The sequence below is a fragment of the Equus caballus genome, chromosome 31 (assembly GCF_041296265.1).
Source record: "Equus caballus isolate H_3958 breed thoroughbred chromosome 31, TB-T2T, whole genome shotgun sequence".
Lineage (NCBI taxonomy): Eukaryota > Metazoa > Chordata > Mammalia > Perissodactyla > Equidae > Equus > Equus caballus.
In genome coordinates this window covers 556,606-584,470 of record NC_091714.1, presented here as the reverse complement: position 1 = coordinate 584,470, position 27,865 = coordinate 556,606, and the positions used below count along the sequence as shown (strand labels likewise).

Below are 27,865 nucleotides of genomic sequence, written 5' to 3'. Positions count from 1 at the left end.
ATTGTTAATAATGCTGCAGTGAACATGGGGGCACAGATATCTCTGAGATAGTGATTTCATTTTCTTCAGATATATACCTTGAAGTGGAATTGCTGAATCATATGGTATTTCTATTTTTAATTTTTTGAGTCACCTCCATTCTGGTTTCCATAGTGGCTGTACCAGTTTACATTCCCACCAACAGTGTGCAAGGGTTCCCTTTTCTCCACACCCTTGCCAACACTTGTTGTTTCTTGTCTTTTTGATAATAGCCATTCTGAGAGGTGTGAGATGATATCTGAGTGTGGTTTTGATTTGCATTTCCCTGTTGGTTAGTGATGTTGAACACCTTTTCATGTACCTGTTGGCCATTTGTATGTCTTCTTTGGAAAAATGTCTGTTCAGATGTTCTGCCCATTTTTTAATTGGATTGTTTGCTTTTTTGCTATCGAGTTGTGTGAGTTCTTTATATATTTTGTATATTAATCCCTTATCAAATATATGGTTTGCAAATATTCTCTCCCGTTTGGAAGGTTGCCTTTTAATTTTCTTGATGATTTCCTTTGCTGTATAAAAACTTTTTAGTTTGATGTAGTCCCACTTGTTTATTTTTGCTTTTCTTGTTTATTTTGCTTTTGTTGCCTATACTTTTGGTGTCAGATCTAAAAAAGTCACGTCATAGAGCTTACCGTCTATGTTTTCTTCCAGGAGTTTTATGGTTTCAGGTCCTACGTTCAAGTCTTTAATCCATTTTGAGTTTATTTTTGTGTATGTGGAGTAAGATAGAGGTTCAGTTTTATTCTTTTGCATATGGCTGTCCTGTTTCCCCAGTGCCATTTATTCAAGAGACTGCCCTTTCCCCGTAATATAGTCTTGGTTCTTTTGTCATAAATTAATTGACCTTATATTCATGGGTTGATTTCTGAGCTCTCTGTTCTGTTCCATTGATCTGTATGTCTGTGTTTGTACCAGTGCCATACTGTTCTGATCACTGTAGCTTTCTAATATAGTTTGAAATCAAGGAGCATGATGCCTCCAACCTTGTTCTTTCTCAAGATTGCTTTGGCTGTGGGGATCCTTTGTGGTTTCACGCCAATTTTTGGATTGTTTGTTCTATTTCTGGGAAAAATGCCATTGGAATTTTGATAGGGATTGCATTGAATTTGTAGATGGACATTTTGACAATATTAATTCTTTCAATCTATGAACACAGAAATCTTCCCATTTATTTGTGTCTTCAGTTTCTTTCATCATTGCCTTATAGTTTCAAGTGTACAGGTCTTTCACTTCCTTGGTTAAATTTATTCCTAAGTATTTTATTCTTTTTGATACAATTGTAAATGGAATTTTTTTTCTTAATTTCTCTGATAGTTTGTTATTAGCGTATGAAATGAAACAGATTTCTGTGTATTGATTTTATATCCTGCAACTTTACTGAATTCGTTTATTAATTCTTAATAGTTTTTTGGTAGAGTACTTAGGGTTTTCTATGTGTAATATCATGTCATCCACAAATAGTGATAATTTTACTTCTTTTCCAATTTGGATGTCTTTTATTTCCTATTCTTGCCTAATTGCTCTGGCTAGGACTTCCAGTACTATGTTGAATAAAAGTGGTGAGAGTGGGCATCCTTTTCTTGTTCCTGATATTAGAGGAAAAACTTTCAGCTTTTCGCTATTGGGTATGCTGTTACCTCTTCGCCATTGAGTATGAACAGCTGTTATTTCTTCCTCCCTTTGGCAAAACACAATTTAAAAAGTGAGTTTTGGGGCTGGCCCTGTGGTGTAATGGTTAAGTTTGGCGCGCTCTGCTTCAGTAGCCCTGGTTGGCAGGTTTGGATCCTGGGTGCCAACCTACACACCGGTTGTCAGCCATGCTGTGGCAGTGACCCACATATAATGTGGAGGAAGAGTGGCATGGATGTTAGCTCAGGCCTAATCTTCCTCAGCAAAAGGAAAGAAAGAAAGAAAGAAAGGGAGAAGTGAATTTTGGTTTACTAGTAGGTTAATACTAATTCTTAATACTAGGCTGTAGCCCCAACCACATGGCCTTCCTTCCAGACCCCTGTCCTCCTACTCTGTGCCTGCCAGTTTCTTAGCAGCTGCTAAGCTACTCGCATTGTAGCCCGGGACCCTCACCTCCTCTCTTCTTCCCTCCCAATAAAAGGAAACAGCCACACAGAAGGAGAAAGGAAGTTGGAGGTCATGCCATCTCCTGCTTTTTTGTACGGATGGGGAAACTGAGGCAGTGTAGGCAGCAGAACCACCTGGAATCCAGGGTCATGCACTGGGCTGTCACTTGCTGGCTGCATGACCTTGAACAGTTCTTAGGAATGTGCAGCAGAACGAAACTCCTCCCTTTTGTAAAGTAAGGGGGTGCCGTATGTGCTTGCGCCTGGATGCTCTCTCCTCATCAACACCGACTGCGCCATGTTACCCACACCTTGTTACTGGCAGAGCCCGAGTGGAGTGAGGGCTCTTGATGCCTGACCAGTGTTCTCACCTCTGCCCTTTCCTTGAGAAAGACCTTGTTCCTCAGGCGAGGAGACCTCAGGGAAGGCACACGTTAGACTTGAACATGAGCATGTGCCATCCCGCCGTCTCTCTTGGGCCTTCCACTTGCCAGCTGTGGCATCTCTACACAGACCAGTCACCTTCCCCTCGTTCTGGCTTTCCAGCAAAAGCGGGACCTGTGCCGCCATTACTCATCTGTGCCCCTCCTGAGTGCCGCGACCAGGCGGCTCGTTCTCCAGGTGAAGAGTGCTCCACTGGGCACCACAGCCGCTGTGGGAAGGTCCTAGGAGGAGGGAGGTGCTTTTCCCCACCCACCGTGGCACTGAAAACATGATTTCAGTTGCCTGCTCATCAGCCCAGGGCTGTCCCATCTGGCTCCCCAGCTTGATTGTGGAGGTGCCAGGAAAGGGCAGGACAGGGTCTCACCCAGGGTCTGGGTCCCTTCTGGCTGCTGAGGAGTGTGTTGTCTGGGAGTTCGCTGTGGCTTTGGTTCCAGGCCCCTTGTCTTCACCACCAGCTCTGGAGCCACATGGCTGTTGGGCCTGGCGTCCCTGCTCAGTGTGCTCACAGGGAATTTTTTAAATGCCCTGTTAGTTTTTTACCCAGAATTATTTTTCTTGTCCTAACAGCTCAAATGTAGCTTTAAAACAATACATCTATTTACATATTTGTTAAAAATCCGGGTGATTGGATTATGTATGTAAAGATTATATCACATGTTTATATATACACACATTCATTTACAGGTATAGAAGTCTGCTATATATGAAATCAAGGGCTATAAGAACGCTTAGTCTGCAGTAATTCTATGAAAAAAGAAAAAAGAAGGAAAGCCATATTAATTTTAATTTTTGAAAAAACAAAAATCTGGCCTTCTTTTATAATGCACACAGTTGACAGATGCCAGTCTCACTGATACCGAGAGCACATGTGAGGAGCCGAGCTGTCAGTGAAACATCCCAGTCCTTCCTTCCCAGCTGTAGCCTTGTCCTCTCTGACTGCTGGTTCCGTCTCTGAGTGTCTGTCAGTGTGTGTGTGCAGCTTGCAGTTCTAGAGCACGTGGGCTGTTGATTGTGCCTTCAATAGCTCACACTTATAGCCCATGTGAAAACACACACGTATCGATAGAGATACCCATAATTTAAGTTAGAATCTCTGCATCGTTAGGAGGGAAAGTCAGTTAAGCCACAGGCTGAACTAGAGATGGATAAGTAGCTTGTGAGTCTCCCCCTTTAAGCAGCTTTGAGGGGGAAGGGGACTCTGGGATTCTTCTGTCTTGTCACTGAAGATGGGTTTCCTAGGGTAGAGGAGTGATCACGTGTCTCATGTCACATGTTGTGACATATGTGTTCCTGTGGACACTCACCGATCTGTCCCCAGTTCCTGTCCCTCGTGTCATGATGGCAGCAGTCCTGGGCCTCCAAGAATCCTGACTCACACCTCTGTTCTATGCACAGTAGCTTCTAACTTGGGCATACCTTGTGCTTGTCTAGGATGTAAAGCGGTAGAAATAGCTACCGTGCTCACCCCGCAGTGTTTTGTCACTCGGGCGCATGCCCGGAGTGTTTGGTAAAGTTCTCTATAAAAAGTACGACATTAGGACTGTCATCATGGTGAGCCAAACAGAGCGCCTCCAAGCCTTGGTGTCTGCGCTCAGACAGCCCATGCAGAAGCTGTCTAGTCCCCTCCCAGAGTCGGGGGTACTTTATGTTTTCACTTCCTCTCTTTTTTGGAGGAAGAGCCTAAAAAAACTGCTGTAGCTTTCTTTGTCCATCAGTGGATCCCTGAAACCAACAACCCTGCCTCCCTCAATCCCGGCCGCCACTGGCTTTGACCCCAGCCTCCCTCCAGACGGAAGGCTCCCACTGAGCACACTCCCATTCCTCTCTCCCCTTCTGAGGGCTCAGGGAGCTGTCTGAGCAGCGTCAGAGGCTCGTGCTTTCCTTCGGTGGCCCCTGCCTTTTCTGGTACTCACCGCACTCACTGGACAGCCCTTGCTCATTTTTGGTTGGGGAATTAAAAGGAAAAGAAATAGAAGTTAATGGAAGGGAAAATTTTGTTATGAAATTCAAGCCATACCACGTTAGAAAGTGACGTGTGGTAAGCATTCTGTTTTATTGCCACTGCGAGGACTTTTTGAGATTTACTAGACACAGGACTGTTGGGGCCCATGCCGTTATTGTGGGTGTTGTGGGTGTGCAGAGTGAATTACACCAGCACCAGTGTGTTCTCCGTGTGCAGAAGGAGCACGGGCTGGTCAATGCTGGAGCAGGAGTGCTCAGCTGGGGGAGCTACCTGTGCGCTCTTTATGGCTGGAGCATGAAGCTTAATAATCATTGTTCTTGCTAGCAGCAGCTCTTGGTTAACACATTCTGTGGAGGCCTCAGGCAAGGCCTGAAGCCCACTTTTTACTTTCTTACAATCCTGTGTGTTCTCGGCACTCAGTGGCAACTTCACTGGGATAGCTGATTACACCAGCTGATCGTGGCGTTCTCACAGTGAGATCGTACCAAGTGTGTTAAACATGAACCTCTTTGTTATTTTCTTGCTGGGTCTCTATTATGTGAGTTAAAACAGCCATCTTTAACTTAAAGATTCTCATTATGTCTTCATTAACTCCTTGTGCTGTATGTGAATTTTAAACTTTCATACTTTAATAATTTCAGTTGTAAAAATTACAGAAATAATTTGGAAGCTCACTTAAATGAGTCAGCTTTACTATACACTACAAATGTGGGTGGTGCTCTGAGCCCTCAGGCCTCGTGGCAAGCCCTGTCCCCACCTGGGCCTGGAACCCGTGCCCCCATCCCTCCTTGGGGGTTTGCTGTGTGAGTTAGTCCCTCTCTCTCTCTCTTTTATCTTCACCTTCATCCTCTGTCTTTAACTTCATGTTTTCCACTAGCTCTGTTCCCTTGTTGATAAATTCAGGTGTCTGTCACTGAAAAAACCACAAACTTCTCCTGCAACGAAGATTTCCACTAAATCTATCACCCTTCTCTGTTCTTCAGAGGAAGCTGCAGGGGACATCCTGCACATTTACCCTCTCTGCTTCATTTCTTCTCATTTGGCCCCTTCCAGTGAGAGCTCTGTCCCACCATCACCTGAGATGCTGAAGCAAAGGTTCTGAAATGCCCAGTTGCCAACTCTAGTGGGCATCACCTTCTGCCCTGACCTCGCCTCCTTCGAGTCTGCGCTGCATCTTTTATTCGTATATGTTAAGTAACACCTTTCACATTCTAGACCTTTTTCCAGATGTGCTGCTGAGGCCTCACCCAAGACCACCAGCTTTGGTAGGTCTGGAGTGGAGCTCAGGGCATGTTGTTATGGTGAGAACCTGCTGTTCAAAGCCTGCCTGTCCCATTTATGTATTTTCATGATCTCCTTCCTTTTTAAAAGGAGGGACAGTGTTTTTTGCTCCTCTTTGTTTTCCAGGGCCTAGCACCCTGCCAACCCGTGTGGATTAAATTGATACCTAAAACTTAAGTGTGCAACCTCATCTGCTGACATGGGTAGAGTTTGTGGTTCAGCAGAGTGGTTGTGTCAATCCAGGCCCCATCTGAGAAAGCCCTGCCTTTGCAAAGTTCCCTCTGCCTCTGGCACTTCTACACAGAGTTCCTAGCAGAGTTGGAGCTGACTGTGGGATTGGAATGCCCTGGGACTGGGGTTGCCAGTCAGCGCTCCAGGGGCTGGCACTGCAGAAAGGGAGATGCAGGAGGCCCCTCCCTCCCTCCCTGGCTGGCCTCTTCAAGTAACTGGCAACTTGTAACTTAACCACTGTATTGCCTAGAAATGCTGCTGGCTTGTGGTCCTGGTGGGCAAAGCGGAACTGCGGGAGCTGAGGCCCCTCTGCACGTGTGGGTGTGAATGGCTGTGCAGTGGATTTGCTTGATTCGCTTCTGGGTTGAAAAGAAAAGTTTACAGTATCAAAGTTCGGGAAGGAGAGGATGGAGCAGAAGAGGCAGAGAAGGAGTGCCTGGGACAGAGTTCTGTCTTAGCCCGTTGGGGCAACCCCACACTATTTCCTGTCTCCTGCAGCTCCTGCCTGATACCTTGCTCTTGTTGAATTGAATATATATGTTTGTTCTGTGAAGCTATTCACACTTTGCAGCCATTTGGATTTTCTGAGACCAAAATATTATAAGCCAGAGCTAATAGGAGACTTATATCTCTGTGGTTACATCTGAATGTGGAGGATGGGGATTCAGGCTGAATTTGGGAATTTCTGAAGGACAGTGGCAGAAGAAATGCCAGTGTCCATTTTCTCATTGGTCTCCTAGATTGTGTTCTTGCCTTACCAAGGACAGCATTTATGGTCTACAGCATGTGTTCTTGGCTTTTTAAAACTATGTAATAATTTGCTTTGCACTATTTTACAATTATTTTGTATGTGAGAGATTTGTTTCCACAACTAAGTTGTGTGCTCCTCAGGGCTTGGACGATATCTTATTCTTTTTGTAATCCCCCAGCACCCATAATAGTGCCCAGCCATGCTTGGTGAAGTGCCCTGCAGCAGTGACTGAAGATCTCTAAGGAGCAGATCTGCAGCGTGCAATTTTACCTATGTGCCATCTGTAGTTAACACGGGGCTGTCATCCCGCTGGAGCCCAGTCTGATGTTTAACAGGAAAAGAGAAATAAAGAAATGTGGCGTTTTAATATTTCAGGAGGTGATTTTCTGATTCTGACTTGGGTCTTAGACTTCATCCTTTGATTTTTTTCCTTTTTCTTGAATAATGTGCATCTGAAAAAAGAGGTTTCAAGCAGTGTTTTAAATGATAATGGGGGCCAGATCATGAACCCGTGGAGGAAAGAACTGCCCAAAAAAGGTATATTTTATAATATGGAGTATATCTCTGATATTTTCCATTCATGAGATATATTCCTCCTCAGGAGTGACTTCACATCAAAGAGTTGTTGGCCAGAGCAGAGTGATGTGAGAGCAACGTGCCTGCAAAGCTTACGGGACAGCTGGGTGCAGGGGCTGTCTCTCTGGGCAGATGGTGGAAAAGAAGCATGCATGCTCTGTGGAGCCCATCAGAACTTCAGGAGTGTCTCACTGTTGAGTTCTTTCAAGTGTTTTCCTGTCGTCACTGTTTGATGGAGTGATTTGTGACAGACTCTTAGCAGTTTTGGTAAAATAAGTGCGTGCTTAGAAATAAAGGAGTGACTAATGAATCAAAGGATCTGTTTCCAGCAAAGGAACAGTAAGTTCTTTGGTATGATAATGGCAATGGTCCATCTCTTGGTCCCTGGGGAAAATGCTTGTGGCCTAAATCAATTAAGGAATTGATGAATAAATGAATAAGCAAAATGTAGATTCAGTCAAGTGCTGGCATCAGTGATATGCAGAGAGTCCAGGTTTCCAGGATAAAATAGAGCCTCTGCAGCTGGTCGGAAGGGGCACTAAATTACTTCTATTAGGAGTTAGATTCTTACTGGCTGAAGGTGGAGTAAACTTAGCAGATGAGACCTCAGGTAGGGAGGGATCAGGTACGGGGGCTGAGAGGTGCAATGTGGATGGTGGAAGCTGGTTGCATTCTAACAGAGAAGGGCTGACATTTCTCCTGGGTTGATTAGCCACCCAACAATTTCCTTACCAGAGTCTCCACTTGCTCATAAAGTAGAGGTATTTTTATGGACTTGAAAGTGGCGATTGCAAAAGGGGAAGGTTAGGAAGTGGTGTGAGCCTGGTGGTGACCTGTGCTTGGAATGGCAGGTGTTGCTGGGGTGAGGAGTCGGGGACAGAGGTGCACACACCTGCCTTCATGCACTCCTGGCTGCTTGCACCTGTCAGGAAGCCCATTGTTCCCCTGACAGGAGGGTGAGCTTCACAGATGAGACAGGTGGTGGGGTGGGGGCTCAGAGAGCCAGCCTGCTCAGGGCTTCTGCACAGAGAGGCCTCAGCATGAGACCTGAGCTCTGATGCGATGAAGGGGGGTTTGCAATGGTCCTACCAAGGCGTAAAACTTCTGAAAAATAAACGACCATGGCAAGGAGTGCTCTCAAATTGCAGGCTTTTGAAAAAGCATTTTGCACACACAGGTAACTTGTTGGAATAACTCTGTAAAATAAACAGTGCCATTGGGCCTTCATTCGTCTTGTAGTCTGGTTGATAAGGACGTGTGTCAGAGCACAGAGCTCATGCAGGGCATTCCACTCCCATAGGTGAGCTTGCAGACCCTTGGGAGAAGAACGAGCCCAGCCCATACTGCGTCACTCTTCTTCTCCTTTATATCAGAAGAGGTCCAAAAACAGTTCTGTAAACCTGGAACAAGTAACTTTTAAGTTTGTTATGAATTTTGACAATTCTGACTTTAAACAAATTTTTCTTTTTAAGGTTATAGAGAAGCCGTAAAGCTCATCAATAGAAATTTAAAATAAAATAATTCTATGCCGTTTATCTCCAAATCATATCTTTATCTTGCTACAAATTAAAGTTAATGAGACTTTAAATGATGCTATCACTCTGTCAAAAGCTTAAACCAGGGGTTGGCAAACTGCAGCCCTTAAACCAAATCCAGCCTGTCATCTACTTTTGTAGGGCCTATGAGCTCAGAATGTTTTTTACATTTTTAAGTGGTTAGGGAAAAATCAAAGAAGAGTAATGCTTCATGACGTGAAGATGAGTGTCTTGGCAGAGGTTCCTTGAGGGAGCTGAAGTGAAGATGCACATTCCCTGACTCTTGAGTCCAGCTCTACCTAATTCTCCAACACACCCCACCCCGTGGTGAAGCCTGTGTTTGGGGGTCTCTAGGGGTCAAGGACAGCGGCTTACTCATTGTTGGATGCTCTATATTGCCTGTTGAGTGCAGTACAAATATCAGGTGCTTAGTAAGTTTTAATACTGAAGGTAATACTGTCCATGGAGTCGGAATGCAGTGGGACCTTCAAGACAGCGCAGTCTAAGCTCCTGTGCCTTAGGCTCAGGTAGGAGAGTGATGTGCTGGGCTCAAGGCACCCACGTGTGTCGGAGCCACACTAACAAGCCGGGGTCCTGAGATCCCCCCACTATTCTCATTGCTCCACGTCATCTCCTCAAACATCCAGGCACCTCCAGAGTGACAAGCAAGCGCATCACATGTGAAAAACAAATGCAGAAATCCTCCATTAAAAGATCTTTACTTCATATTCACCTTGCTGGCGAATCTCGCCTTCCAAATCAAACACTTTAAATCCTGCAGATAAACTCAGAATGTTCTGAGGACTATTGAGCTGACATTTTTATAGCACATCAAAATAAAGCTCTTTACTGACTAAATTACTGAAATAGCCACAGAAATACAGGATTGTGTAAATAGATACTCAGATATTTAGAAAAATGCTGTCATTATTAAGTACTCAAAAAGTTGATGAATGAATGAGTAGACTTAGACTCTAGAATTAGACTCTATTGAAAGTTTTCCTAGATGCTTTAAGTTGATACATAAACACAGAAGATGAGTCCCCCAGACAGATCCAATAAGATAAACACAAGGGCCAAGAAAACTGTTGTAAAAAACCTGGTTTCCATATTTTCCTCACTGTTATTCTCCCGTGTATTCCTTATATACAACTTTCAAATGCTTTTCCACAGCTTCCACAGGCAGAACATCTTTGAGTGACTTTGGGAAGGAAGAGGGCGTTGTGCACCTGGAACTGAGTGTGCAGTAAGCCCGCCCCTGGGTTTGGCAGCGTGTTCCCACTTTCACTTATTTTCCCGCTGTCCTCACAATTACAGTTACACACGTCGTACAACAGGTCCTGATACTTGGTTCAGAAACTGCAAGCTCTGTGGGTCAGCAAGAATGTTTATGAAGGAACTTCATAAAAGGTGGTAAATGGAGAACCTAGTTGGAGAGCATGAGGAGGGAACTGGAAAGGGCTCTTGTGAGGAGAGTGAGCTGTGAGTCGTGGGGCCGGCGATGCCCCGCTGCCGGCCCTTAGCCCTGCACCACTCGCTGCTTCCATTTCTGGTGCTTCAGTGAGAAGCTTCTCCTGGCCCAGAGAAGCCTAAGAAAAATAGCTGTTCTCAGTAGTCGGGGTGCTGGGCAGACCCCGGCAGCTGTGCTCAGAAGTTTTGGCATGCCACCTGGGAGAGGGCTGGTGGCCTCCCGTTGTTAAGTGAGCACGTGTTGGTCTTGGGGCAGCGACTGAGCAGGTGGGATGCCTCACTGAAAGTTCTCAGGAGATCTCTGGCTCCCGACCTGCCCAGCCCTCCCCGGTCCAGAACCGGGTCTCTCCCCGACCAGACGCTTAACAACTGACTTGCCTGTGGCAGGCAGGGGTGTGTGTTTGAGGAATTCATCACCCGGACTTTGAAACTGCTCTCTAGCCTCTGGTCTCCCCTCTCCAGGCCACTCATACCCCAGGGATAGACTCAAGATTTTCATGCTCAGAATCTTCACTCTTCAAAGCAGTCCAGCCTTCCAGGCCCTCTGAGGTCTGAGTCTGTCCCCCCTCCCTGTCCTGCAGGCCCTCCAAGACCCAGCCCTCACTGCCTTCTCTTTAAGCCTTCCCCAAAGTGATCTGTTTCCTTTCTATAAATACCTGATTTGGCAAGTAAACAGATGTGCCATGTGGTGCCTTTTTGGTGTGGCTGGACACGTGTTAGAGCCCTGTTCCCCACCTTGCTCTGCAAGTGTCTCCTACTTGCTGCTCCTGGACACTGTTACCTTCTCTTCTCGTTTGTGTTGTCCTTTGTCTCCTTGGCCTGCGGGTTTTTCCAGAGTGGACACTCTGCTTCATTCCTCTTTGTGTAATTTCTATACTACCTACACTTTCTGGCAACTTAGCAGTTACTCAACTAGTATTTGTTTAAGTGAATCAAATACATCCTTAGGTACTTGGGGGTGGAAATCAAGTCTTTTATAACTTCCATGAACCCTTTTTGTCTTGTAGGTACTCAAACAATTGTCAGTTTGCTAAAAACTTCTATAAATCACTATACTTATTTTATGCTGTGGTCCTGGTAGATGTATTTTGTCTTCATGAATAAGAATCTTTTCAAATAAAAAGATCTTTTCAAATAAAATTTATTTTTCTATGTTAGCAAGAGGTCTCAGGATATAATTTCAATTTTACCTTTCTTTTTTGATAGCAATGTAATTTCTTTTTCAAACCTCATTCCACAAGTTGGCAGAAAGGTACCCTGGGTTGTGTGGGGGTGGGCACCCAAGACATCCTTGTCCTGCTCTCTGTGCCCCCCTCTCTACTAGTGGAGAACTCAGCTCCCCCAACCCCTCTTGCCTCCATTGGGGGCCCACTGTCCCCTGCTGCTCCCACACTAGCTGGGCCAGCGAAATTTAGACACCCTTGCAAGTGTCTTCTTGGGGCTCCAGCTGACCAGGAACAGAGCTCACTCACTGACTGAGGGTTCTGTGATCTGCAGGGCTCAGAATTCCTTTGCTCCTGGGTGCTGTCTTCCTCCTTCCTCCCTCAGGCCTCTGTCTGCTTGCTCTTGCTCCGACTCTTCACATCTGTGGCAAGTCTGAGGTCTTTGACATTCTCTGGGGGGTAGGCTTTTGAAAATCAGAAGCCAGAATGTGACAGCTCTGCCCGCTCCTGTCCCTGAGTGTTGATTGTGGAATGTCTTACGGGGCTAAAGGACAGGGCAGTGAGGGAGGAATGGGGTTATGGTCAGTAGTGCCAACAGGATCTCCCTGCACCCTTTGTAAAATTAGGCATTACCTTTCTTTTAAACCAGGTTTCTTTCTATGGCTTCACACTTACAAACATAACTGTGCAATTTCACAGTGGCTTTGAGTCCCTGAAGTAGTCCTTCCTTCAGGCAGGGCTTCCTGCGAGGATGAAGGTGCTGCCATGATATGTGACGAGGCAGGAGAATGGAAGTGCTGCCGTGATGTGCAGTGAGGTTGGAGGCACGGGTAGAAATTTTCATGAGCCTACTTTTTTTTTTTCACTTTTAAGAATTTTTTATTAGAAAATAAAAATACTAGCTGTTAAACAAAAATAATGGAAATGATACAAATAGAAATGTATCTTCACAGACTGTTTTAGCTATCTCTTTTTAAACTTTTAAAATTATTTAGTTTTTATTACATAAGAAATACATGAATGCATTCTCATTTTAAAAATGTAATACAATAAAAGTAAATCTAAGGACTCCCTTGGCCTGTTCCCACAAGCTTAGGGTTCACAGGGTTAGGAGTTTGATATTTCTCTATAAAATGAGAATAGTAATACTTGTGCTATGCAAACAACAGGTTTATTATATTAAAAAAAGGAGCGTTTTAGTAGTATGTGCATTTAACATAGAGAGCTGAGTTATCAAATGTCCTGTGAACATGGACTGGCTGTGTGTCTCCCAGTGACGGGGCTCGGCCGTGCTAATGCCCTGGCTCTGCAGGCAGCCTCCCATGATCTCACTGCCCCCCGATGCCCTGGTTTCCTGTCTCTGTTCCCTCATTTTGGCTCCAAGACTCAATCTTTTTCCTTTAAAAGCTCAAATCTCAAACTATCTTCAGTGCTTCTTTTCTCCGTTCTCCCCACTCCCAGCAGTTAGATTTGGGGTCGACGGGGACAGGTAGGGAGGTGGGAGAAGCAGAGCAGGGCAGGAAATGTCAGCAAAACACATCTTCCAGACTCCAGATCCAGGTGCTTCCAGCAGAACCTGCACTCCTGTGGACACACGGCTCCCAAAACCAGCCGTCTCCACCCGCTTCCTCCTCAGTCCTTGTAATTGCTGCAGAGCATACGCATGTACGGATGTCCCATGGGGTTTATCCATCTCCCTATTCCTGGACATCTAGCCTGTTTCCAGTGGGGTGCTTTTACAGGCTGCTGTGACAGCCACCACTGTGCAGGTCTCCTTGGGGGGGGTCCCTTCAGGAGACACTGAGAAGCGGATTTGCTGAGCTGAGGGGCAAGTGCTAAATCACCCTTCAGAAAGCCTGTGCCCACACCCACGATAAGAGGACTTGCTGCACGAGTGCTTTGCCCAGCGTCTCCCTTCAGTGTGAATTTCCCTCATTACTTAGGAATTTGCTCATCTTATTTACTTTTTTATATTGTATATATTTAAGATGTACAACTTGATGATTTGATATCTGTATACATAGCCAGCCTTGGTGGTCTAGTGGTTAAGATTCAGTGCTCTCACTACTGCAGCCCACAGGGAACCACACCACCCTTCTGTCAGTTGTCATTCTCTGGCAGCTGCATATTGCTGTGATGCTGAAAGCTATGCACCGGTATTTCAAATACCAGCAGGGTCACCCATGGTGGACAGGTTTCAGTGGAGCTTCCAGACTAAGACTAGAACAAAAGACCTGGCCACCCACTTCCGAAAAACTTGGTTCTGAAAGTCCTGTGAATAACAGTGGAGTATTGTCTGCTGTAGCACCGGAAGGTGAGAGGATGACTGGGCAGGGTTCTGCTCTGCTGTACACAGGGTCACTAGGAGTCACAATCAACTCAGTGGCACTAACAACAAATACGTCGTGAAATTACCAGCACAATCAAGATAATTAACATATCCATCATCTCACATAATCATCTTTTGCCTGTGTGCCAGTGGTGAGAACACTTAGCATCTGCCTTCTTAGCAAATGTCAAGTACGCAGGATAGCACTGTTCCACGGTCACCATACCGTACAGCAGGTCTCCAGAACTTATTCATCTTGCATATCTGAAATTTTGTACCCTCATAAGCCTGCTTTTGAAGCCATAGGACATATGTGGGGCATCCAGGTGGAAATGTGTATCCTCAGCTGGCTCTGAGTCTGGAGGGAGGTCCAGGGCAAAGACCTGGGTCTGCAGTGGTGAGGATGGCGGCAACACCTTGGGAAGAGGAGGCTCCACCCCGCAAAACGTACATGCTTCTCTTTCACGTAAAACTTTTCCACATCTACACACCTTTACACCAAGCCGCCCTTTCTCATCTTTTCTCTTGAGTCTTCTCTATCAGCCGTCAGAAAGAAATGTAGGAGAACTTGTTTGTCCTGTTTGTTGTCTGTAGTCATCAGTTCCCAACCTTAGCTATAGGTCAGCATTAGATTGGAAATTACACATATTCAAAGGCTGTCTCCTTAGTGCCCGTGCAACATCAGACTGCAAATAAGAACGTTACAGTTGGTGGGCGTGCCAGCTGGAGCCGAAGAAGCACACCTGCACACCTGAGACAGCACAGTGTCTTGGGTCAGGTGGAGATTTTATTTCTCTGAAGCCAAGTTCAGAAAACTTGCTGTTGTTTCCACTGTGTATTGTGGACATTTTAGGGATGTTATGTGGTGCTGCGGCCAGCCCAGGTCCTGTACAAGGGCCCTTGTGCCTCAGCCCCGATCCTGCAGGCAGGGGCTCCTGTCCTGCTCCGAGCAGCTCTTACCAGTTTCTCATTTAGTTCATTTTACTTTCTTCCCCTTTTCTTCTTTGCACGTGTCCATTTAAATTCTAGGAATGTATCTCAACACAATTTACTTTTGCCTGGATTAAAGATGTGGAATAAAAATGGATAAGAACGTGCACAAGAGAAAAGGAATTTTTGTTTTCCTTGCTGAAAACAAGAGCCGTGTAATGGGTAACTGTTGCTCTGATGCAGACCTTGATGTTTTTATTGGTGACTTTCATAGTGTTCCAGTGCCTGGTAACCACCATCACATACCTCGTTTCACCACAGGATGCTGCACTGGACAGAGGCGGAAGGTTTGGAAGTTAAAGTTCGTGATGCTGCAAGGCTACAGAGGAAAATTAGTGTTTGACTCAAGCCACAAGTATTTTCTAGATTTTGTGCGTACCCCTGTTGAAGACAGGGAGAGTCTGGCGATCAGAGTATGCCTCACACAGGTGGTCCTGTGCTAGCCAGTGTTCTTCAGCAGTAAAAGTTTTCCTTTCAGAATGAACGATATCAAGAGAAAGGACAAGGAAGATAGCTAGTACAACATGAGACGTCTCTGAGGGTATAGTCTTAAGCGCAGTGCAGCTGAGCAGACGGTCAGCCCTATTTTAAAGGGTCTCTCCCCTCTTGAACCGTTCTAACAAACTTTCACACAGGACCTTGGACTCCTCTGTCTCGGCTCAGGGAGGCTGTGTAGCAGCTGGACATGGGGAGAGCTGGACCAGAGCCCTCCGTTCATCGTGCACCTGCCCGTCGTGGCTCAGGACAGTCTCCTTGAGGGCTCTTGGGTACAGTGGTGCCTAACTGCAGCCAGAAGACCCCTAACCAAGGGAGGACTTCCATGTAGAACCTCTGAAGTCTAACCAGGCCTTTCAGACCAAAGAAACTCACATTTGTTTTGGTTGATTTGTTTACTAGTGAACAGCGATGTGCTTAATAGTGTGCTCGCTGCCTGCTTGGATTTCCACCTGCTTACGGAACAGTTGCCCTGGTGAGGCAGTATCTGAGACTTGGGTCAGGTTGACTAGGGGTTTCAGAGTGTCAAGAGTAGTAGTTTTGTTTCATAGAAGTATCACTTTACGTAACTGCCAATAAACCCCAGTAAATGAACCTTCCTTAGCATATAAACACCACACAGTTGAGCTGTTTACTGTTAAATATTTACTGTGAGGCTTTGAGAAATTAGAACTGGTTTTTCTAGTTTCTGTGTCCCCATCAGATACTCCATTACCTCAGCAGGAAGCACTCAGTTTTTCCTTGTCTTTATTACAAAGCACCTTAAATCCTATTTCCAAAATACAGCTTCGTTTATTTATGAATTTTGTTTGTAAGGCCGTACCTTATAGCCACGTGGAACTGGTCCTTGTTCACTGGCGATTCAGAGCCCGTATCTAGGGCCAGCCTTTTGCCTTGATTACGTGGGCTCCCAGGACATCCCCTAAATGCCGCTTCTGGGAATTCCAGAACTTGTGACTGTCTCTATTGCTGGAAAGATAAGATAACCTCAGAGCCTCAGATTTTAATCCGACAGCCTATGAAAATGTTCTGCTTTCCCATGTAACCCAAGTTAGCTTAAATTAGTAGTTTTCTCTGTTTTATAAGTAATTTGGAAATTGGTCTTGTTCACTAAACATTTTACAGGTTTCTTCATTCTGTTTTCCACATGTCTTCAGCCAATTTGGTATAATCCTCTTCCTTAACAGACTTGTTGAGGAGGAAGTGCATGGTTTATTTTCTAAAACCTTACATTATAATTAAAAGAACAAAACACAAGGCAAACATGGCTGAGAAATATTTTTAAACATGTTCTGGGAAATAAAAATTTTACAACCACAACTCTTTTAAATATTATCTTCTGTCTCCTAGACATCAAGAAGCACAGGAAAACACTATGATAAGCAATGAAAATTATAGACCTTTTTTTTTCATGAAAATAAATTCCAAACTTTCAGACAAAATATTAGCAAATTGAATCTGGCAATATATAAAAACTGGTAATACATGATGTCCAAGGGTTTATTTTTGGAATACAAAGTTGATTTTAACCTTTGAAAACAAGCGTGATTTACTTTATTAATACAATAAGGGAGAAAAAGCATATGATTTTGTTAATGGAAGCAGAAATAGTTGGTTAAATCAGTAACTCTTCACAGTAAAAACTCTCAGTAGACTAGGACTAGAAGGGAATTTCCTTCATCTAATAAAAAGTGTCTACAAAAATCTGCAGCAGAAATCCCACTTAGTGGTGAAGTGTTGAAAGTTCTTTTTCTATAGTGGGAGTGAATCTGAGTTCTTCTTTCATGACTGTTAAGTGGAGTCCTGGCCAGAAGAGAAGTCAGAAGAAAGAAATACAAGGTGTAGGACTTCAATGAAAAAAATAAAACTGTTGTTATTGACAGAAGACATGATTGTGTATGTGGAAAATCCAAATCTAAGAGCACCTATTAGAAGTATATTTAACAGGGGCTAGAAACAAAGTCAAGATATACAACCCAAACGTATTCTACACAAGTAAAAATAACCCCCTCAATTTTTTAAGTTTATGCTAATGTCAAAGGAAACACATGAAATAGGAAAAAACAAAGTTATATACAGTCCCTACACGGACAACCACAAAACGTTACTGAGAGAATCCGACTGGAGAGATGTGCCACGTCACGGGCTGGGAGAAGACACTGCTGAGAGATGTCAGCTACCACCTAACTAATTTGTAGACCCTGTGCACCCGGTCAGATCCCTGGCATGCCGTGGCATCTGGCAGAGCAGAGAGAGTGAAGGAACTTGCTCTCACAATATGGGAAACCTCACAGACAGTGTTGACCAAAGGAAGCCGGCTAGAGACGACAGTGTGTATACTGCCTGATTGATTTCTGTAGACTCAGAAGCAAGCAGAACCAGTTGTGGTTGGAGAGGTTGCTAGTGCTTTCCTTTCGAGGGTTCTGGGTGTGACAGGGGCATGGCGCTCCTGTGGTGCTGGTAGCGTTTGCTTTGCAGCCGAGGTGTTGGTTTCATGATTTGTTTGTGAGAATTCAAGTGGTTCACATAATAGGATCTGTGCTTTAGAGGATGGTATACTTCATTTAAAATTGACTTTAAAATGGACAGGGAGAGAAGGGATGAACACAAGAGATGAGCAGACATTGATTTTATTACAGAAAAATCTACCAGATTAGGGAATTGCCCCCAACACTCAGAGAAAATAGGCAACGTCTGTGTTGGTACAGATTGCCCACTGGTCTCTCTGACAGGAGCATTGCTGTGGGGTACACTGGGCTGGGTCCTGGCGCCATCATCTCACCCTCACAGAGCCTGCATGGCAGGCTGTGAACACACCTCTGCGGGATAAGCCCTCGGGCCGCCAGTGTGAGGAGGGCAAGTCCTGTTGGAGTTTGCAGAAAGGAGGATCCTGAGGTAGAGGAAAGAGGAAATTCTAGGCTAAAGCTGTCCAACAGAGCGCTCTGTCTTGACAGGCCAGTTCATGTCTGTGCTTATTATGCTGGCCACTTAGTCACGTGTGGTCCTCGAGCATTGGGATGTGGCTAGTGCATCTGAGAAACTGAGTATGTAATTTTACTTAATTTAAATTCAGATGTCACACATGGCTGCCGGCTTGGACAGTGCAGTTCTAGACAGACAACGTGCACGGACAGACAAGTGTAGGACTTGATGCGGTTAGAAATCAGTAAGATGAAGGAATGACCATGAGGAGTACATAATGTGGTGAACAGCAGCCACCAGCAGAGGCTTCACCGGAGGTCCCTGTAGAGGAGCTCCCGGGAAGGAGGCAAGAGACTCCTAACCAAGTGGGTCACCTCAGCCCACGCACCTGTCCCATGGTCGCTCTTCCTAAAGAAGGCATGTTTTCAGGACAATTTAAAAAGCTATACAACAAACACTTTGATTAACCCTTAGATGAACTCTGGAGTAATCCCAGTTCATCATAAATTTTTTCAGATGGTGATCAAGTTTCTTTTAATCAGTGAAGTGAAACCTTAGTTATAGAGGGGATAAAACATCCGTCACTTTTTTCCTGATTTATTCCACTTTTATAAACTATTTTAAATACGAAGTGACATTTAAAATAGCTGCTGTTTAATTTGAGATAAACCAGATATAGATAGATAAACCAGAAGAGGACAGAATCAGCTGAGCTTGTCTCTCCAGCACGATCGTGTGGACACTGCTAGGTGTCAGGTCACCTTGTGTGTGATCAAGAAGGCTACAAGTTCCAGCAACGTGAGTGACTGGAAAGTAAGGGTTCTCACCAAATGCAGGACTCCCCTCTGTAGCATGTTGGGGCGATGTCTCCATCCAAGAGCAGTAAGAATGCTTGACGTCGAGGTTGATTTGACGACAAAAAGAATTGTTTTTTGTTGGTATGAACTTCTTAATTTGTAAAAATTATCAGCCCATCCACCCTATGAGATAATAAGCCATTTTATTCTTAAGTAGTCATTTAAAATATTTTTAATAATTCTCATAATTAGAACTGAGTATAATTTTAAAACATGCAGTGAAAGCGTCAGTGTCTAAAATGGTACTCTGTTAGCGTCTCTTCCTCTGCTTTTGCTTTTTATTAAAGAAAGTTTTCAGAGGAGAGTACACCCGAAGCGAATGATCCCACAGCGTTTTCAAGTGGACCACAGCTTTGATGTGGGGATGGGACCCTTCTGTGCTGCAGCTCAGAGGTGGTCTGTACAACCAGAGCAGGCCTGGGTAGATGTCTGGTGTTTGAGTGGTGGGTGAGCAAATGAAGACGCAGCCTCACTGGCGAGGCCCGCCCTCCCTCCCTCCCTCATGTTCAGTGGAGCTCAGGAAGTTGGGCTGGTCAGCACAGCCGTGGTGGTTTTGCCAGCGTCTGTTGTGACTCAGGTCTAGCATGCAGCCCTGAGACCACAGTGTCTGTTTCCTCCACATGTGCAGCTCCATTTTCACATTCTGTGTGTGTCTGGTTTCCGCAGCTTGATTACGTCGACCCCAGAGCTGTGCAGCTTGGCTCACTCCTGGTCCGTGGCCTCACCACTCTGGTGCTGGTCAACAGCGCATGCGGCTTCCCCTGGAGGATGAGTGATTTCATGCCCTGGAACGTATTTGACGGGAAGCTTTTTCATCAGAAGTACCTGTTATCTGAAAAAGGATATGCTGTGGAGGTTCTCCTAGAACAAAATGTGAGTTCATGTGTTTTTTCACATTCAACAACAATTTAAATGTTTGAAATCAGAGGCTCAAAGGCGGCCTGAAAACTCAGAGACCTTGGCTGGACGTCAGAAAGGTCAGCAGTGCTGTCTATCCTAATGGTCAGTATACTTTGGAAAACAAATGTGCTCACCAGGAACATCCAATCTGAGGAGGCGCATGTTCCCTGGCTTTGGAAGTTTACACAGAAAACATTATGACTGCTGGTGCGTTGTTTAAACGACTGCTTTCCTGATAAAGGCTTGTGTTGTTCAGGAGAGCCAGGAACGCGTGACTGGAGCCATAAGACTTCAGGGTCGAGGTATTTCATAGCTTCTGCCATGATACTTCTGTGGGTTCGAGACCCCAGAATGTCTGCTGAAGGAGGGAAGCAGTGTCCCACCCGGTCAAACACGTTTTAATTTTCAAGTGTTTTCGCTCCTTTTCCCCTTTTTGAATTAAGAATGAATCTTTCCTGCAGAGTTGCTTCTGCAGACGTCAGACTAATCCAATAGGAATAGTGATGATTTATTACTTGAAAATATTCCCTGAAGGTTGACAGTTCAGTTGGGGATGTTGGCTGCTGTTCCGGCTTTATAAGTACGATTGCTACACGATTCCTGGAAGATTTCCAAGTCAGGCCTCGGCCAAGCTCATTTGGAGTGTGTTTTAATACCCACAGGCACGCGCAAGACCAAGGGCCTACTGTCTGTTTCGATAAAGTGCTCTAAGCTTTCATGTCAGATAAAAAACGTTTGGTCGTGTGTTGCCATTGCTTTCACACACACACACACACACACACACACACACACAAAATCCAGGGTGTCACAGGAATTTAAGTGTTCGGAATTTAGAAGTAGCCAAAGTTATGTACAGATAGCAGAAGCAGAGTAACGAGGAAGATGTTCCTTGCTCTGGCCTGTTTCTGTAGACATGAGGAAAGGTGAACGTGGAGCTGACTCACGGTGCGGCCTGTGAATCCGTGGTCGTGGGTCTGTCTTTAGCTAATGTCGTGACCAAGTACAGAGTGGTTGTCAGGTCACCCTTCTAGTTTAAAACAAGGCACAGAGGATAGAATGTAATTACAGGCAGAGATTTTTTTAGTGAGATTGTGTGGTGGTGACCTTGATGTCACAGCAGAACTTGAAGACTCTTTTAGATTTGACTGTCTAACCTACAGAAGACAAGAGAAGTTGTAGGTGCTGATGTTAGCTTTCCCGGGGATTCAGGAAAATGTCCATTTTCTCAGAGCCTCCTGTTAGGTTCCAGTGTTAAAGGAGAACTGCTCCATGTCTTTGGAGACCGTTCTCACTATGCTGTTGTGTCTCCTGTGTGCCTGCCCGTGTCTGACGCTGCTCCGCCCCCTCTGGTCTGTTTGCAGAGGTCTCAGCTCACCAGATTCCACAACCTGAAGTCTGTGGTATGCAAGGCCTGCATGAAGGAGAACAGACGCATTGTCAGCAGGCAGCACGGGCGTTCACATCACTCAGGTGGGCCTCAGTTACTCAGTTTCCACCAAGATAGTCCCTAACTGTTTCGTGCGGCTTATCGGTAAAGAATGCCAAGAAGAGCCCATTGAAATTGGAAAAAAAAAACAAAATTAAAACGATAGCACGCCACCCAGCAGTTTAAATTCTGGTCCCATTAGGAAAAAATTTTTCAGAGGGTTCATTTGTGAAGTGCATAATTAAGAACTCTTCTCTGGGTGCATAACCTCCTTTCCAGGATTTCCTGAGGTACAGATGCTGCTTGGGTAATGTATGTTTATTTGACAAAAGTTTGGGTTTATTATTTTTTCACAATAAAAGTATATTAGAAAAAATTAGAATATAAAGGAAATAATTAAAAAGGAAATATAAATAACCTTTAATTCTGTCACCTAAAGGTAACGCATGCTGATGGATAAGGCGTCTTTGCAGTTTTTCTGTGCTTTTATCTGGCTGTGACTGTGCTCTGCAATTCTGTGTCCTGTTTCTCCACTTAGCACTTAGCTGACAGCATAGTCAGGAGGGTGAGGATCCTTCTTGAGCTGGGCTACAGACCCCCACAACCTGTGCCCTGCTTACTTCCTGGTCCCCTGGAGCTCTAAGGCTGCTTCCTTTGTCCTTGTTCTACATAATGCTTCTGTGTACCATGGTTCACAGAATTATAGAGCAAAATGTAATCAGGTCTTAGATGAATGTTGCCAACTTGTTTCCTAGAAACCTTTTATCAATTCATCCCTTCTCCAGCCGTGATAAGAGTTTCTGTCTCATGGCACCTTTGATAGCATTGAAGAATTTGTTTTCTCACTAATTGGATAGATGGAAAACTATATCTTGTTGACTGGATGCTTCCTTGTTTATCAGTGAAGTTGGACATCTTATATATTAGCTTATTTTGTTACTGAGCTTATTTTAACTATTATTTCACGTCCTCATTGGGTTAGGCTCTATACCTGTAACAGTAGCAGTCCTATTTTTTTCTTGATGGAATAAGAGAACTCACCCCAGCTTCCTACCCACCAGACTGTCTTAAGGAGGCCTGCTTGGTGTCAGCCTTGCAGATTTCACTCCCAGAGGCTTTATGTCTTGAGGTCAGTAGTTTGCCTTGGGACATGTCCAGCTCCTACGAGGAGCCGTGTGTGGATCCACTGACGGAGCACGTTTGGGGCAAGTAAAGGGACTTCCAGACATGAGGAAGGCTCTTTCTCCTATTTCCCAGGAGGAACAGACTCCCTCTTGCTCCATCCTTTAAACTGTCTCCAGCCACATGTAGACAGGCAGAACTGGAGAGACCAAAGCAAAAGTTTATTCCTTGCAAAATAAATGCACAGCATTTTCTCAACTGCTTGGCAGCATGTCACTCCAGAAGTCCACCCTGCAAGTACAGTGCTGCAGGATTCCCATCACCAGTGAGACTGGGGGGAGAGCAGTGATGGGGTGGCAGTACTTTGTGGATGGGGGAAAGCAGGCTCTTGTGAGCTAGCCATGGTCACTGGCATCTGAATGCCTAACCCCTTCTCTGCATTTCGGAGGGCAGGCACTCAGGCTTAAGAGGACTGCGTGTGTGCCCAGTTTGTCCCGAACCCCGAAGGGGGCCTATGGTTTCACACTTGCCATGCATTTTAGTTTAATGCTGCAGTGCAGGCACTTCCCATCCTTTCAGGAAACTGTACTTGACTGCTTTCTAAGGCAGGTGCCTATAGATGGGCAGAATTTGCTGACCCTGTCATATTATTCCAAGTTAACAAGGAAAACTATTTCAAGAGATATGATGAGTCACTTTACATTATTTAGAAACAGTTCCTCTTTTTGTCCTCATGGTCATCATTTTCTTCACAATTACAGTTTTGGGGTTCTATGGTTCACTCCCTCGGTTTGCAGAAGGAAAACCTAGGCCCAAGTGACTTCCCCGATATTAAGCAGGTTCTTGGTGGCAGAACTCAGACTAGAGCCCCGAGGCCTCTTGACCCCCCAGCACAGCATTCTGTAGTCTTGCTACCCATGTCTCCGAGGTCGGAAGGGCTGTAGGGACATGGCAGGTATCCAGACCTTGGCCTCTTCCAGCCACATGGGCTGCACAGTGCAGCTTTGGGAAGCTACCCACTCCCCTTGTGTTCCTGAGCTGACTGCTGTGAACCACAACTGCTCAGGACATCGAGTGATCTGAACTGCTCAGGGTGCCAGGCACAGGTGCTGTGGCCCTGAGAGACTGCTTCTTTACCTCCATCTCTGAGCTCTGAGTTCACCCACTCAGGCTCTTGATGCTGGAGATGAACCAGGTAGCATCGTGCGCTCCTGGTTCCGGTCCAGCAGCAAGCTGAAAGATGAGTGCAGATGCCTTTACTGTCCCAGTACAATAGGAGCTTGGCCTGCGCCCCACACAAGACCCACAGAGGAAAGGGCCACCGTGATCCTGGCTAGGTCGTGGAAATGTTGATGCGGAAAGTGGCACCTGACCAAGGCCTTGAGAGCCTCATGGAGTTTGAGTTTGTAGTGGATAAAGGGATATTGCAGAGGAAGGAAGGTGCTGAGGCGACAGCAGAAAAGTCTGGTTTCTGAAAGACTGTCAGTAATGAGACTTGGGTAAATCCAGCAGGAATAGGAGAAAGGCTGGGAAGGTGAGTAGGGACTAGACTATGAGAGGGAGGCTGACAAGTCGTGACTGTTTTGTCCACAGCAAATGGGGAGCTTTGATGGACTTTGAAGTGATGTGATCAAAAGGATGGTTTTAGGAAAGCACCTCTGCCACCAGCGTAGGAATGTGGTGATAGGGAGGCAGAGGCCTTACCCAGCCGCCCGAGGAGGATGGCTGCGGAGCCATGGTTGGTCCCGCGGACAGTGTGGGAGTAGCCATAGCAGTCGCACGCCTGCACATGTCCAGTCAAGCGGGGCTGCGGCTCACACACCCAGCCTCTCTGTCTCCTCCTCCCTGAAACCCTCACCCCTGCGCGCCACCGGCGGCCTCCCTGTCCACAGCTGGGCAAGAGTGCCCATGCCTGGGGGTTTGGGGGCCACAGGGTTGGTCCAGCAGTGGGATCCTCCCCGTGTACTTCGAGCACTGCCTTGAGCCTGCTGCAGGGCGCCAGGCAGCCTTGGCCTCTCTCTCTGTGGAGTACCAGGAAATATCAGGATGTCCAAATTTAAATATGTGCTTAGATCTTCTCATGTTAAATTCTAGTAGAGATACATGGTGGGAGGTGTCAGGGTTTAGGATTAGGAGAGGAAATTTTAAAGTAAGGAAATTTTGTGAATTAAGTTTGTGGAGAAGTGGGAGGAGAGAAAGACCTTCATCTGGCTCACGAAGTCCCAGGACTGTTGCTCACCCAGAGCCCTGAATGCTGGTGGTGGGCACATTGGTCAGAAGCCCTTCTGGTGGCCAGTGGTGTGGGGCCGGGCCTCTAGCTGTTGGGCAGAGCAGCGTCTGGCCCGCTGCCCCAGGGAGGCAGACCCCATCAGAGCTTCCTGCTGAGGGCCCTGCTTTGACGGGAACCTAATGGAAAGCTGCTGCTCTGGACCAGTATCGTTGAGTCCACACCTCCAATCACCCACGGGTTCTCCTGGGAAAATGTTTAAATGCAGACCTCCAGCTCCCACCACCCAGCCTGCCTCTGGCACTGCAGCCCCTAAGTCTGCATTTTTCATGGGCTTTCCCTGTGATTTAAGGACACCGGAAGTTTGAAAACTGCCAACCGAGTGCCGCCTTGCTTAAACATAACGTGTCATTTGGGGTTAGACATCTGGTAGTTTGCTAACGTGCTGATCATGTGTCCCCACAGGGAGGTGGGGAAGAGAGGGATCAGGCTCCCACAGGACAAGCTCCGGGCACAGCCGGTCTGGCCAAGGACAGCACTGGAGAGACCAGGGACCAGGTAAGAGGCCGGCAGCCGCGGGCGGGGCTCCTGCAGCAGCACCGCTTGCCTGCTGTTCCTCTCACACCGCGCTTGAGCTGAGGATGCCTTCTGTCTGTTTTGTAATAGACTGTATATTCACAAGTAAATAAACAGGAAAATATACTCATATAGCTAATTTCATTACTTAGTGAACTAGAGGCAATTTCCACGCTTGATGCGTCTGTCTCTGCTCCTTGCCACTTTAGTTTCTATCAGTTCATTCATCTGTTCAAGACCCAGTTTTTATAATTTACTCAGAGGAAGGCTCTTGTAAAGGTTACATGCACACACATCCTTCCAATAAAAACATGACATACTGGGGCTGGCCCGGTGGCGTAGCAGTTAAGTTCGCGTGCTCTGCCTCTGCAGCCTGGGTTCACTGGTTCGGATCCTGGGTGCGGACATACCCACCACTTATCAAGCCATGCTGTGGCAGGCATCCACATATAAAAATAGAGGAAGATGGGCATAGATATTAGCTCGGGGCTAATCTTTCTCAAAAAAAACCAAAAAGCATGGCACAAAAAGTAGTCTTCTACTGAGAGTAGCATTTTGATATTTTCCTTGTCTTATATGCATAAGAGCCTTACAGTGTGATATAGGAAATAAGATGAACCCTTTATTTCTTATCTATGTAATACAGGTATCTGGTTTTAATGCACAGAGCAGAATGTAGTATAGCTTTAGATACATAGAAAATCTCACATCTTAGTATTTAAATTCAAGTTCTTTACAGTTTTGAGAGCCAAGCTGTGTAAACTTTTAAATTACCTAAGATTGGGCCTTGCCTGGTCGTATAGTGGTTAAGTTTGTATGCTCTGTTTCAGCGGCCCGGGGTCACAGGTTCAGATCCTGGGTGTGGACTTAGCACCACTCATCAAGCTATGCTGTGGCGGCATCCCACATAAAATAGAGGAAGATTGCCATGGATGTTAGCTCAGGGACAATCTTCCTCAAGCAAAAGAGGAAGCTGTCAACCGTTGTTAGATCAGGGCCAATCTTCGTCACACACACAAAAAAAATAACCTAAGATTTATAATTTTATCCCTTCAAATGCCAACACACCTTTAACTTAATTTATTATTTTTTTCAACTTTTGCAACCTCTAAAAATGTATGGAGATTTCACAAATTGCTCAAATTATTGCCTGAAGCACAGTAAATCTTGGTCATTAACCAGATTAGTGTTTCTGGGTTTCCCTCTCTGCAAACAGCCATTGCAGGCCATCGCTGGTGATGTTGCTGGGTGGGAGTCTGAGCTGAGGCTGTGGGCCCTCCGGCTCGGCCCGGTGGGCCACCTGGTGGAGGACCGCATTCTTTCCTCTTGTTCTTGGTAGAATCTGCACATTCAGCAGATGTTGGGAGTTCGCTGTATAGTTCAGTGTAGACCGCAATTTATGATGCGTATCTTTTAAATGCCCATCCTTGGGGGAGAGAGAAAAGCTCCGTAAATTTGGATTTACAATTGCGTTAGATGTTCCTTTGAGCCGGCTTAACCTGCAGAGACTCTGCCAAAGCGTGCCACCCACTGACATCTGAAGTCTGCAGATGGTCTGTGGGACATATTTAGTAACATTCCACCCTCTTGGGATCTCTAGTCCAGTATAAGCATAAGGATTACTTCCACTTCATTGCCAGCTAAACCATCTGAATATTTATGCTAGTACCGTGTGACTGAGAGGAGGGCAAATGCCTTCTTTCCATTATTTCAAGTATATGGCTTTTAATTTAGAAGGTATGGCCGTTTATTGGACTAAACTAAACCACAAACAGGGAGCCCAGAAAATGATAGGATGATTTGTGTACATTCCTAGAGCCAGATGACACCCAGTGCTGTAGAAGCGCTGCCACTGCCACTCGTGAGTGTCTGCGACACACTTGGTTTTCCCCTTTCTTGATCAGGTGCCACATTCACTGAAGGCCCAACAGTCCCTGTGTGGCCCTGAGGATACATGTGTAGCAAGCACCATGCTTGCCCTGGGGGCTCAGTGGTGTGCTGGGGTCCCGCAGCCGTGGACACAAGTGCCTGCTCGGCTCTCATCCGTCAGACCTGTCCATCTCTAGGGGGACAGTGAGGTTGCTCGGGGGCGCTTGGGAAGAGGACAGAATCTCTAACTCAGGATGACAGGCCTTCCTCAAGTGAGCCAGAGTGAAGGTACTTCTGAGGGAAAGAAGAACCTGGACAAACGCACAGAGGCCTGAGAAGGTGGAGCCTACACTTTCTCTCCCACACACACTCTCGACCTCCCCCTCTGCAGGTTTTTTTGATGAGCTGTAAATTTTTATTTTTATGGTCTGGAACAGTTCCTATGGCATAGTATCATTTTTTTAACTTCTTTATTATTTTGTTGAAGTCATATTGGCTTGTAACATTGTATAAATTTCAGGTGTACATTATTATATTTCAGTTTCTGTACAGACCGTATCATGTTCACGACCAGTAGTCTAGTTTCCATCCATCACCACACACATGTGCCCCTTAACCCCTTTCACC

At 45.7% G+C, this 27,865-nt stretch overlaps 1 protein-coding gene across 3 annotated transcripts in view; it reads left to right on the top strand.

The window, feature by feature from the left end:
- FAM120B (family with sequence similarity 120 member B) overlaps nt 1-27,865 on the top strand; it is a 96,615-nt gene that overhangs the window by 52,064 nt on the left and 16,686 nt on the right. For all 3 annotated transcript variants that reach the window (XM_070256494.1, XM_005608159.4, XM_070256495.1), the window contains exons 7-9: nt 19,785-19,991; nt 21,380-21,488; nt 25,259-25,351. In XM_070256494.1, coding sequence (XP_070112595.1) covers nt 19,785-19,991; nt 21,380-21,488; nt 25,259-25,351 — 409 coding nt within the window. The remainder of the gene's footprint in view (nt 1-19,784; nt 19,992-21,379; nt 21,489-25,258; nt 25,352-27,865) is intronic.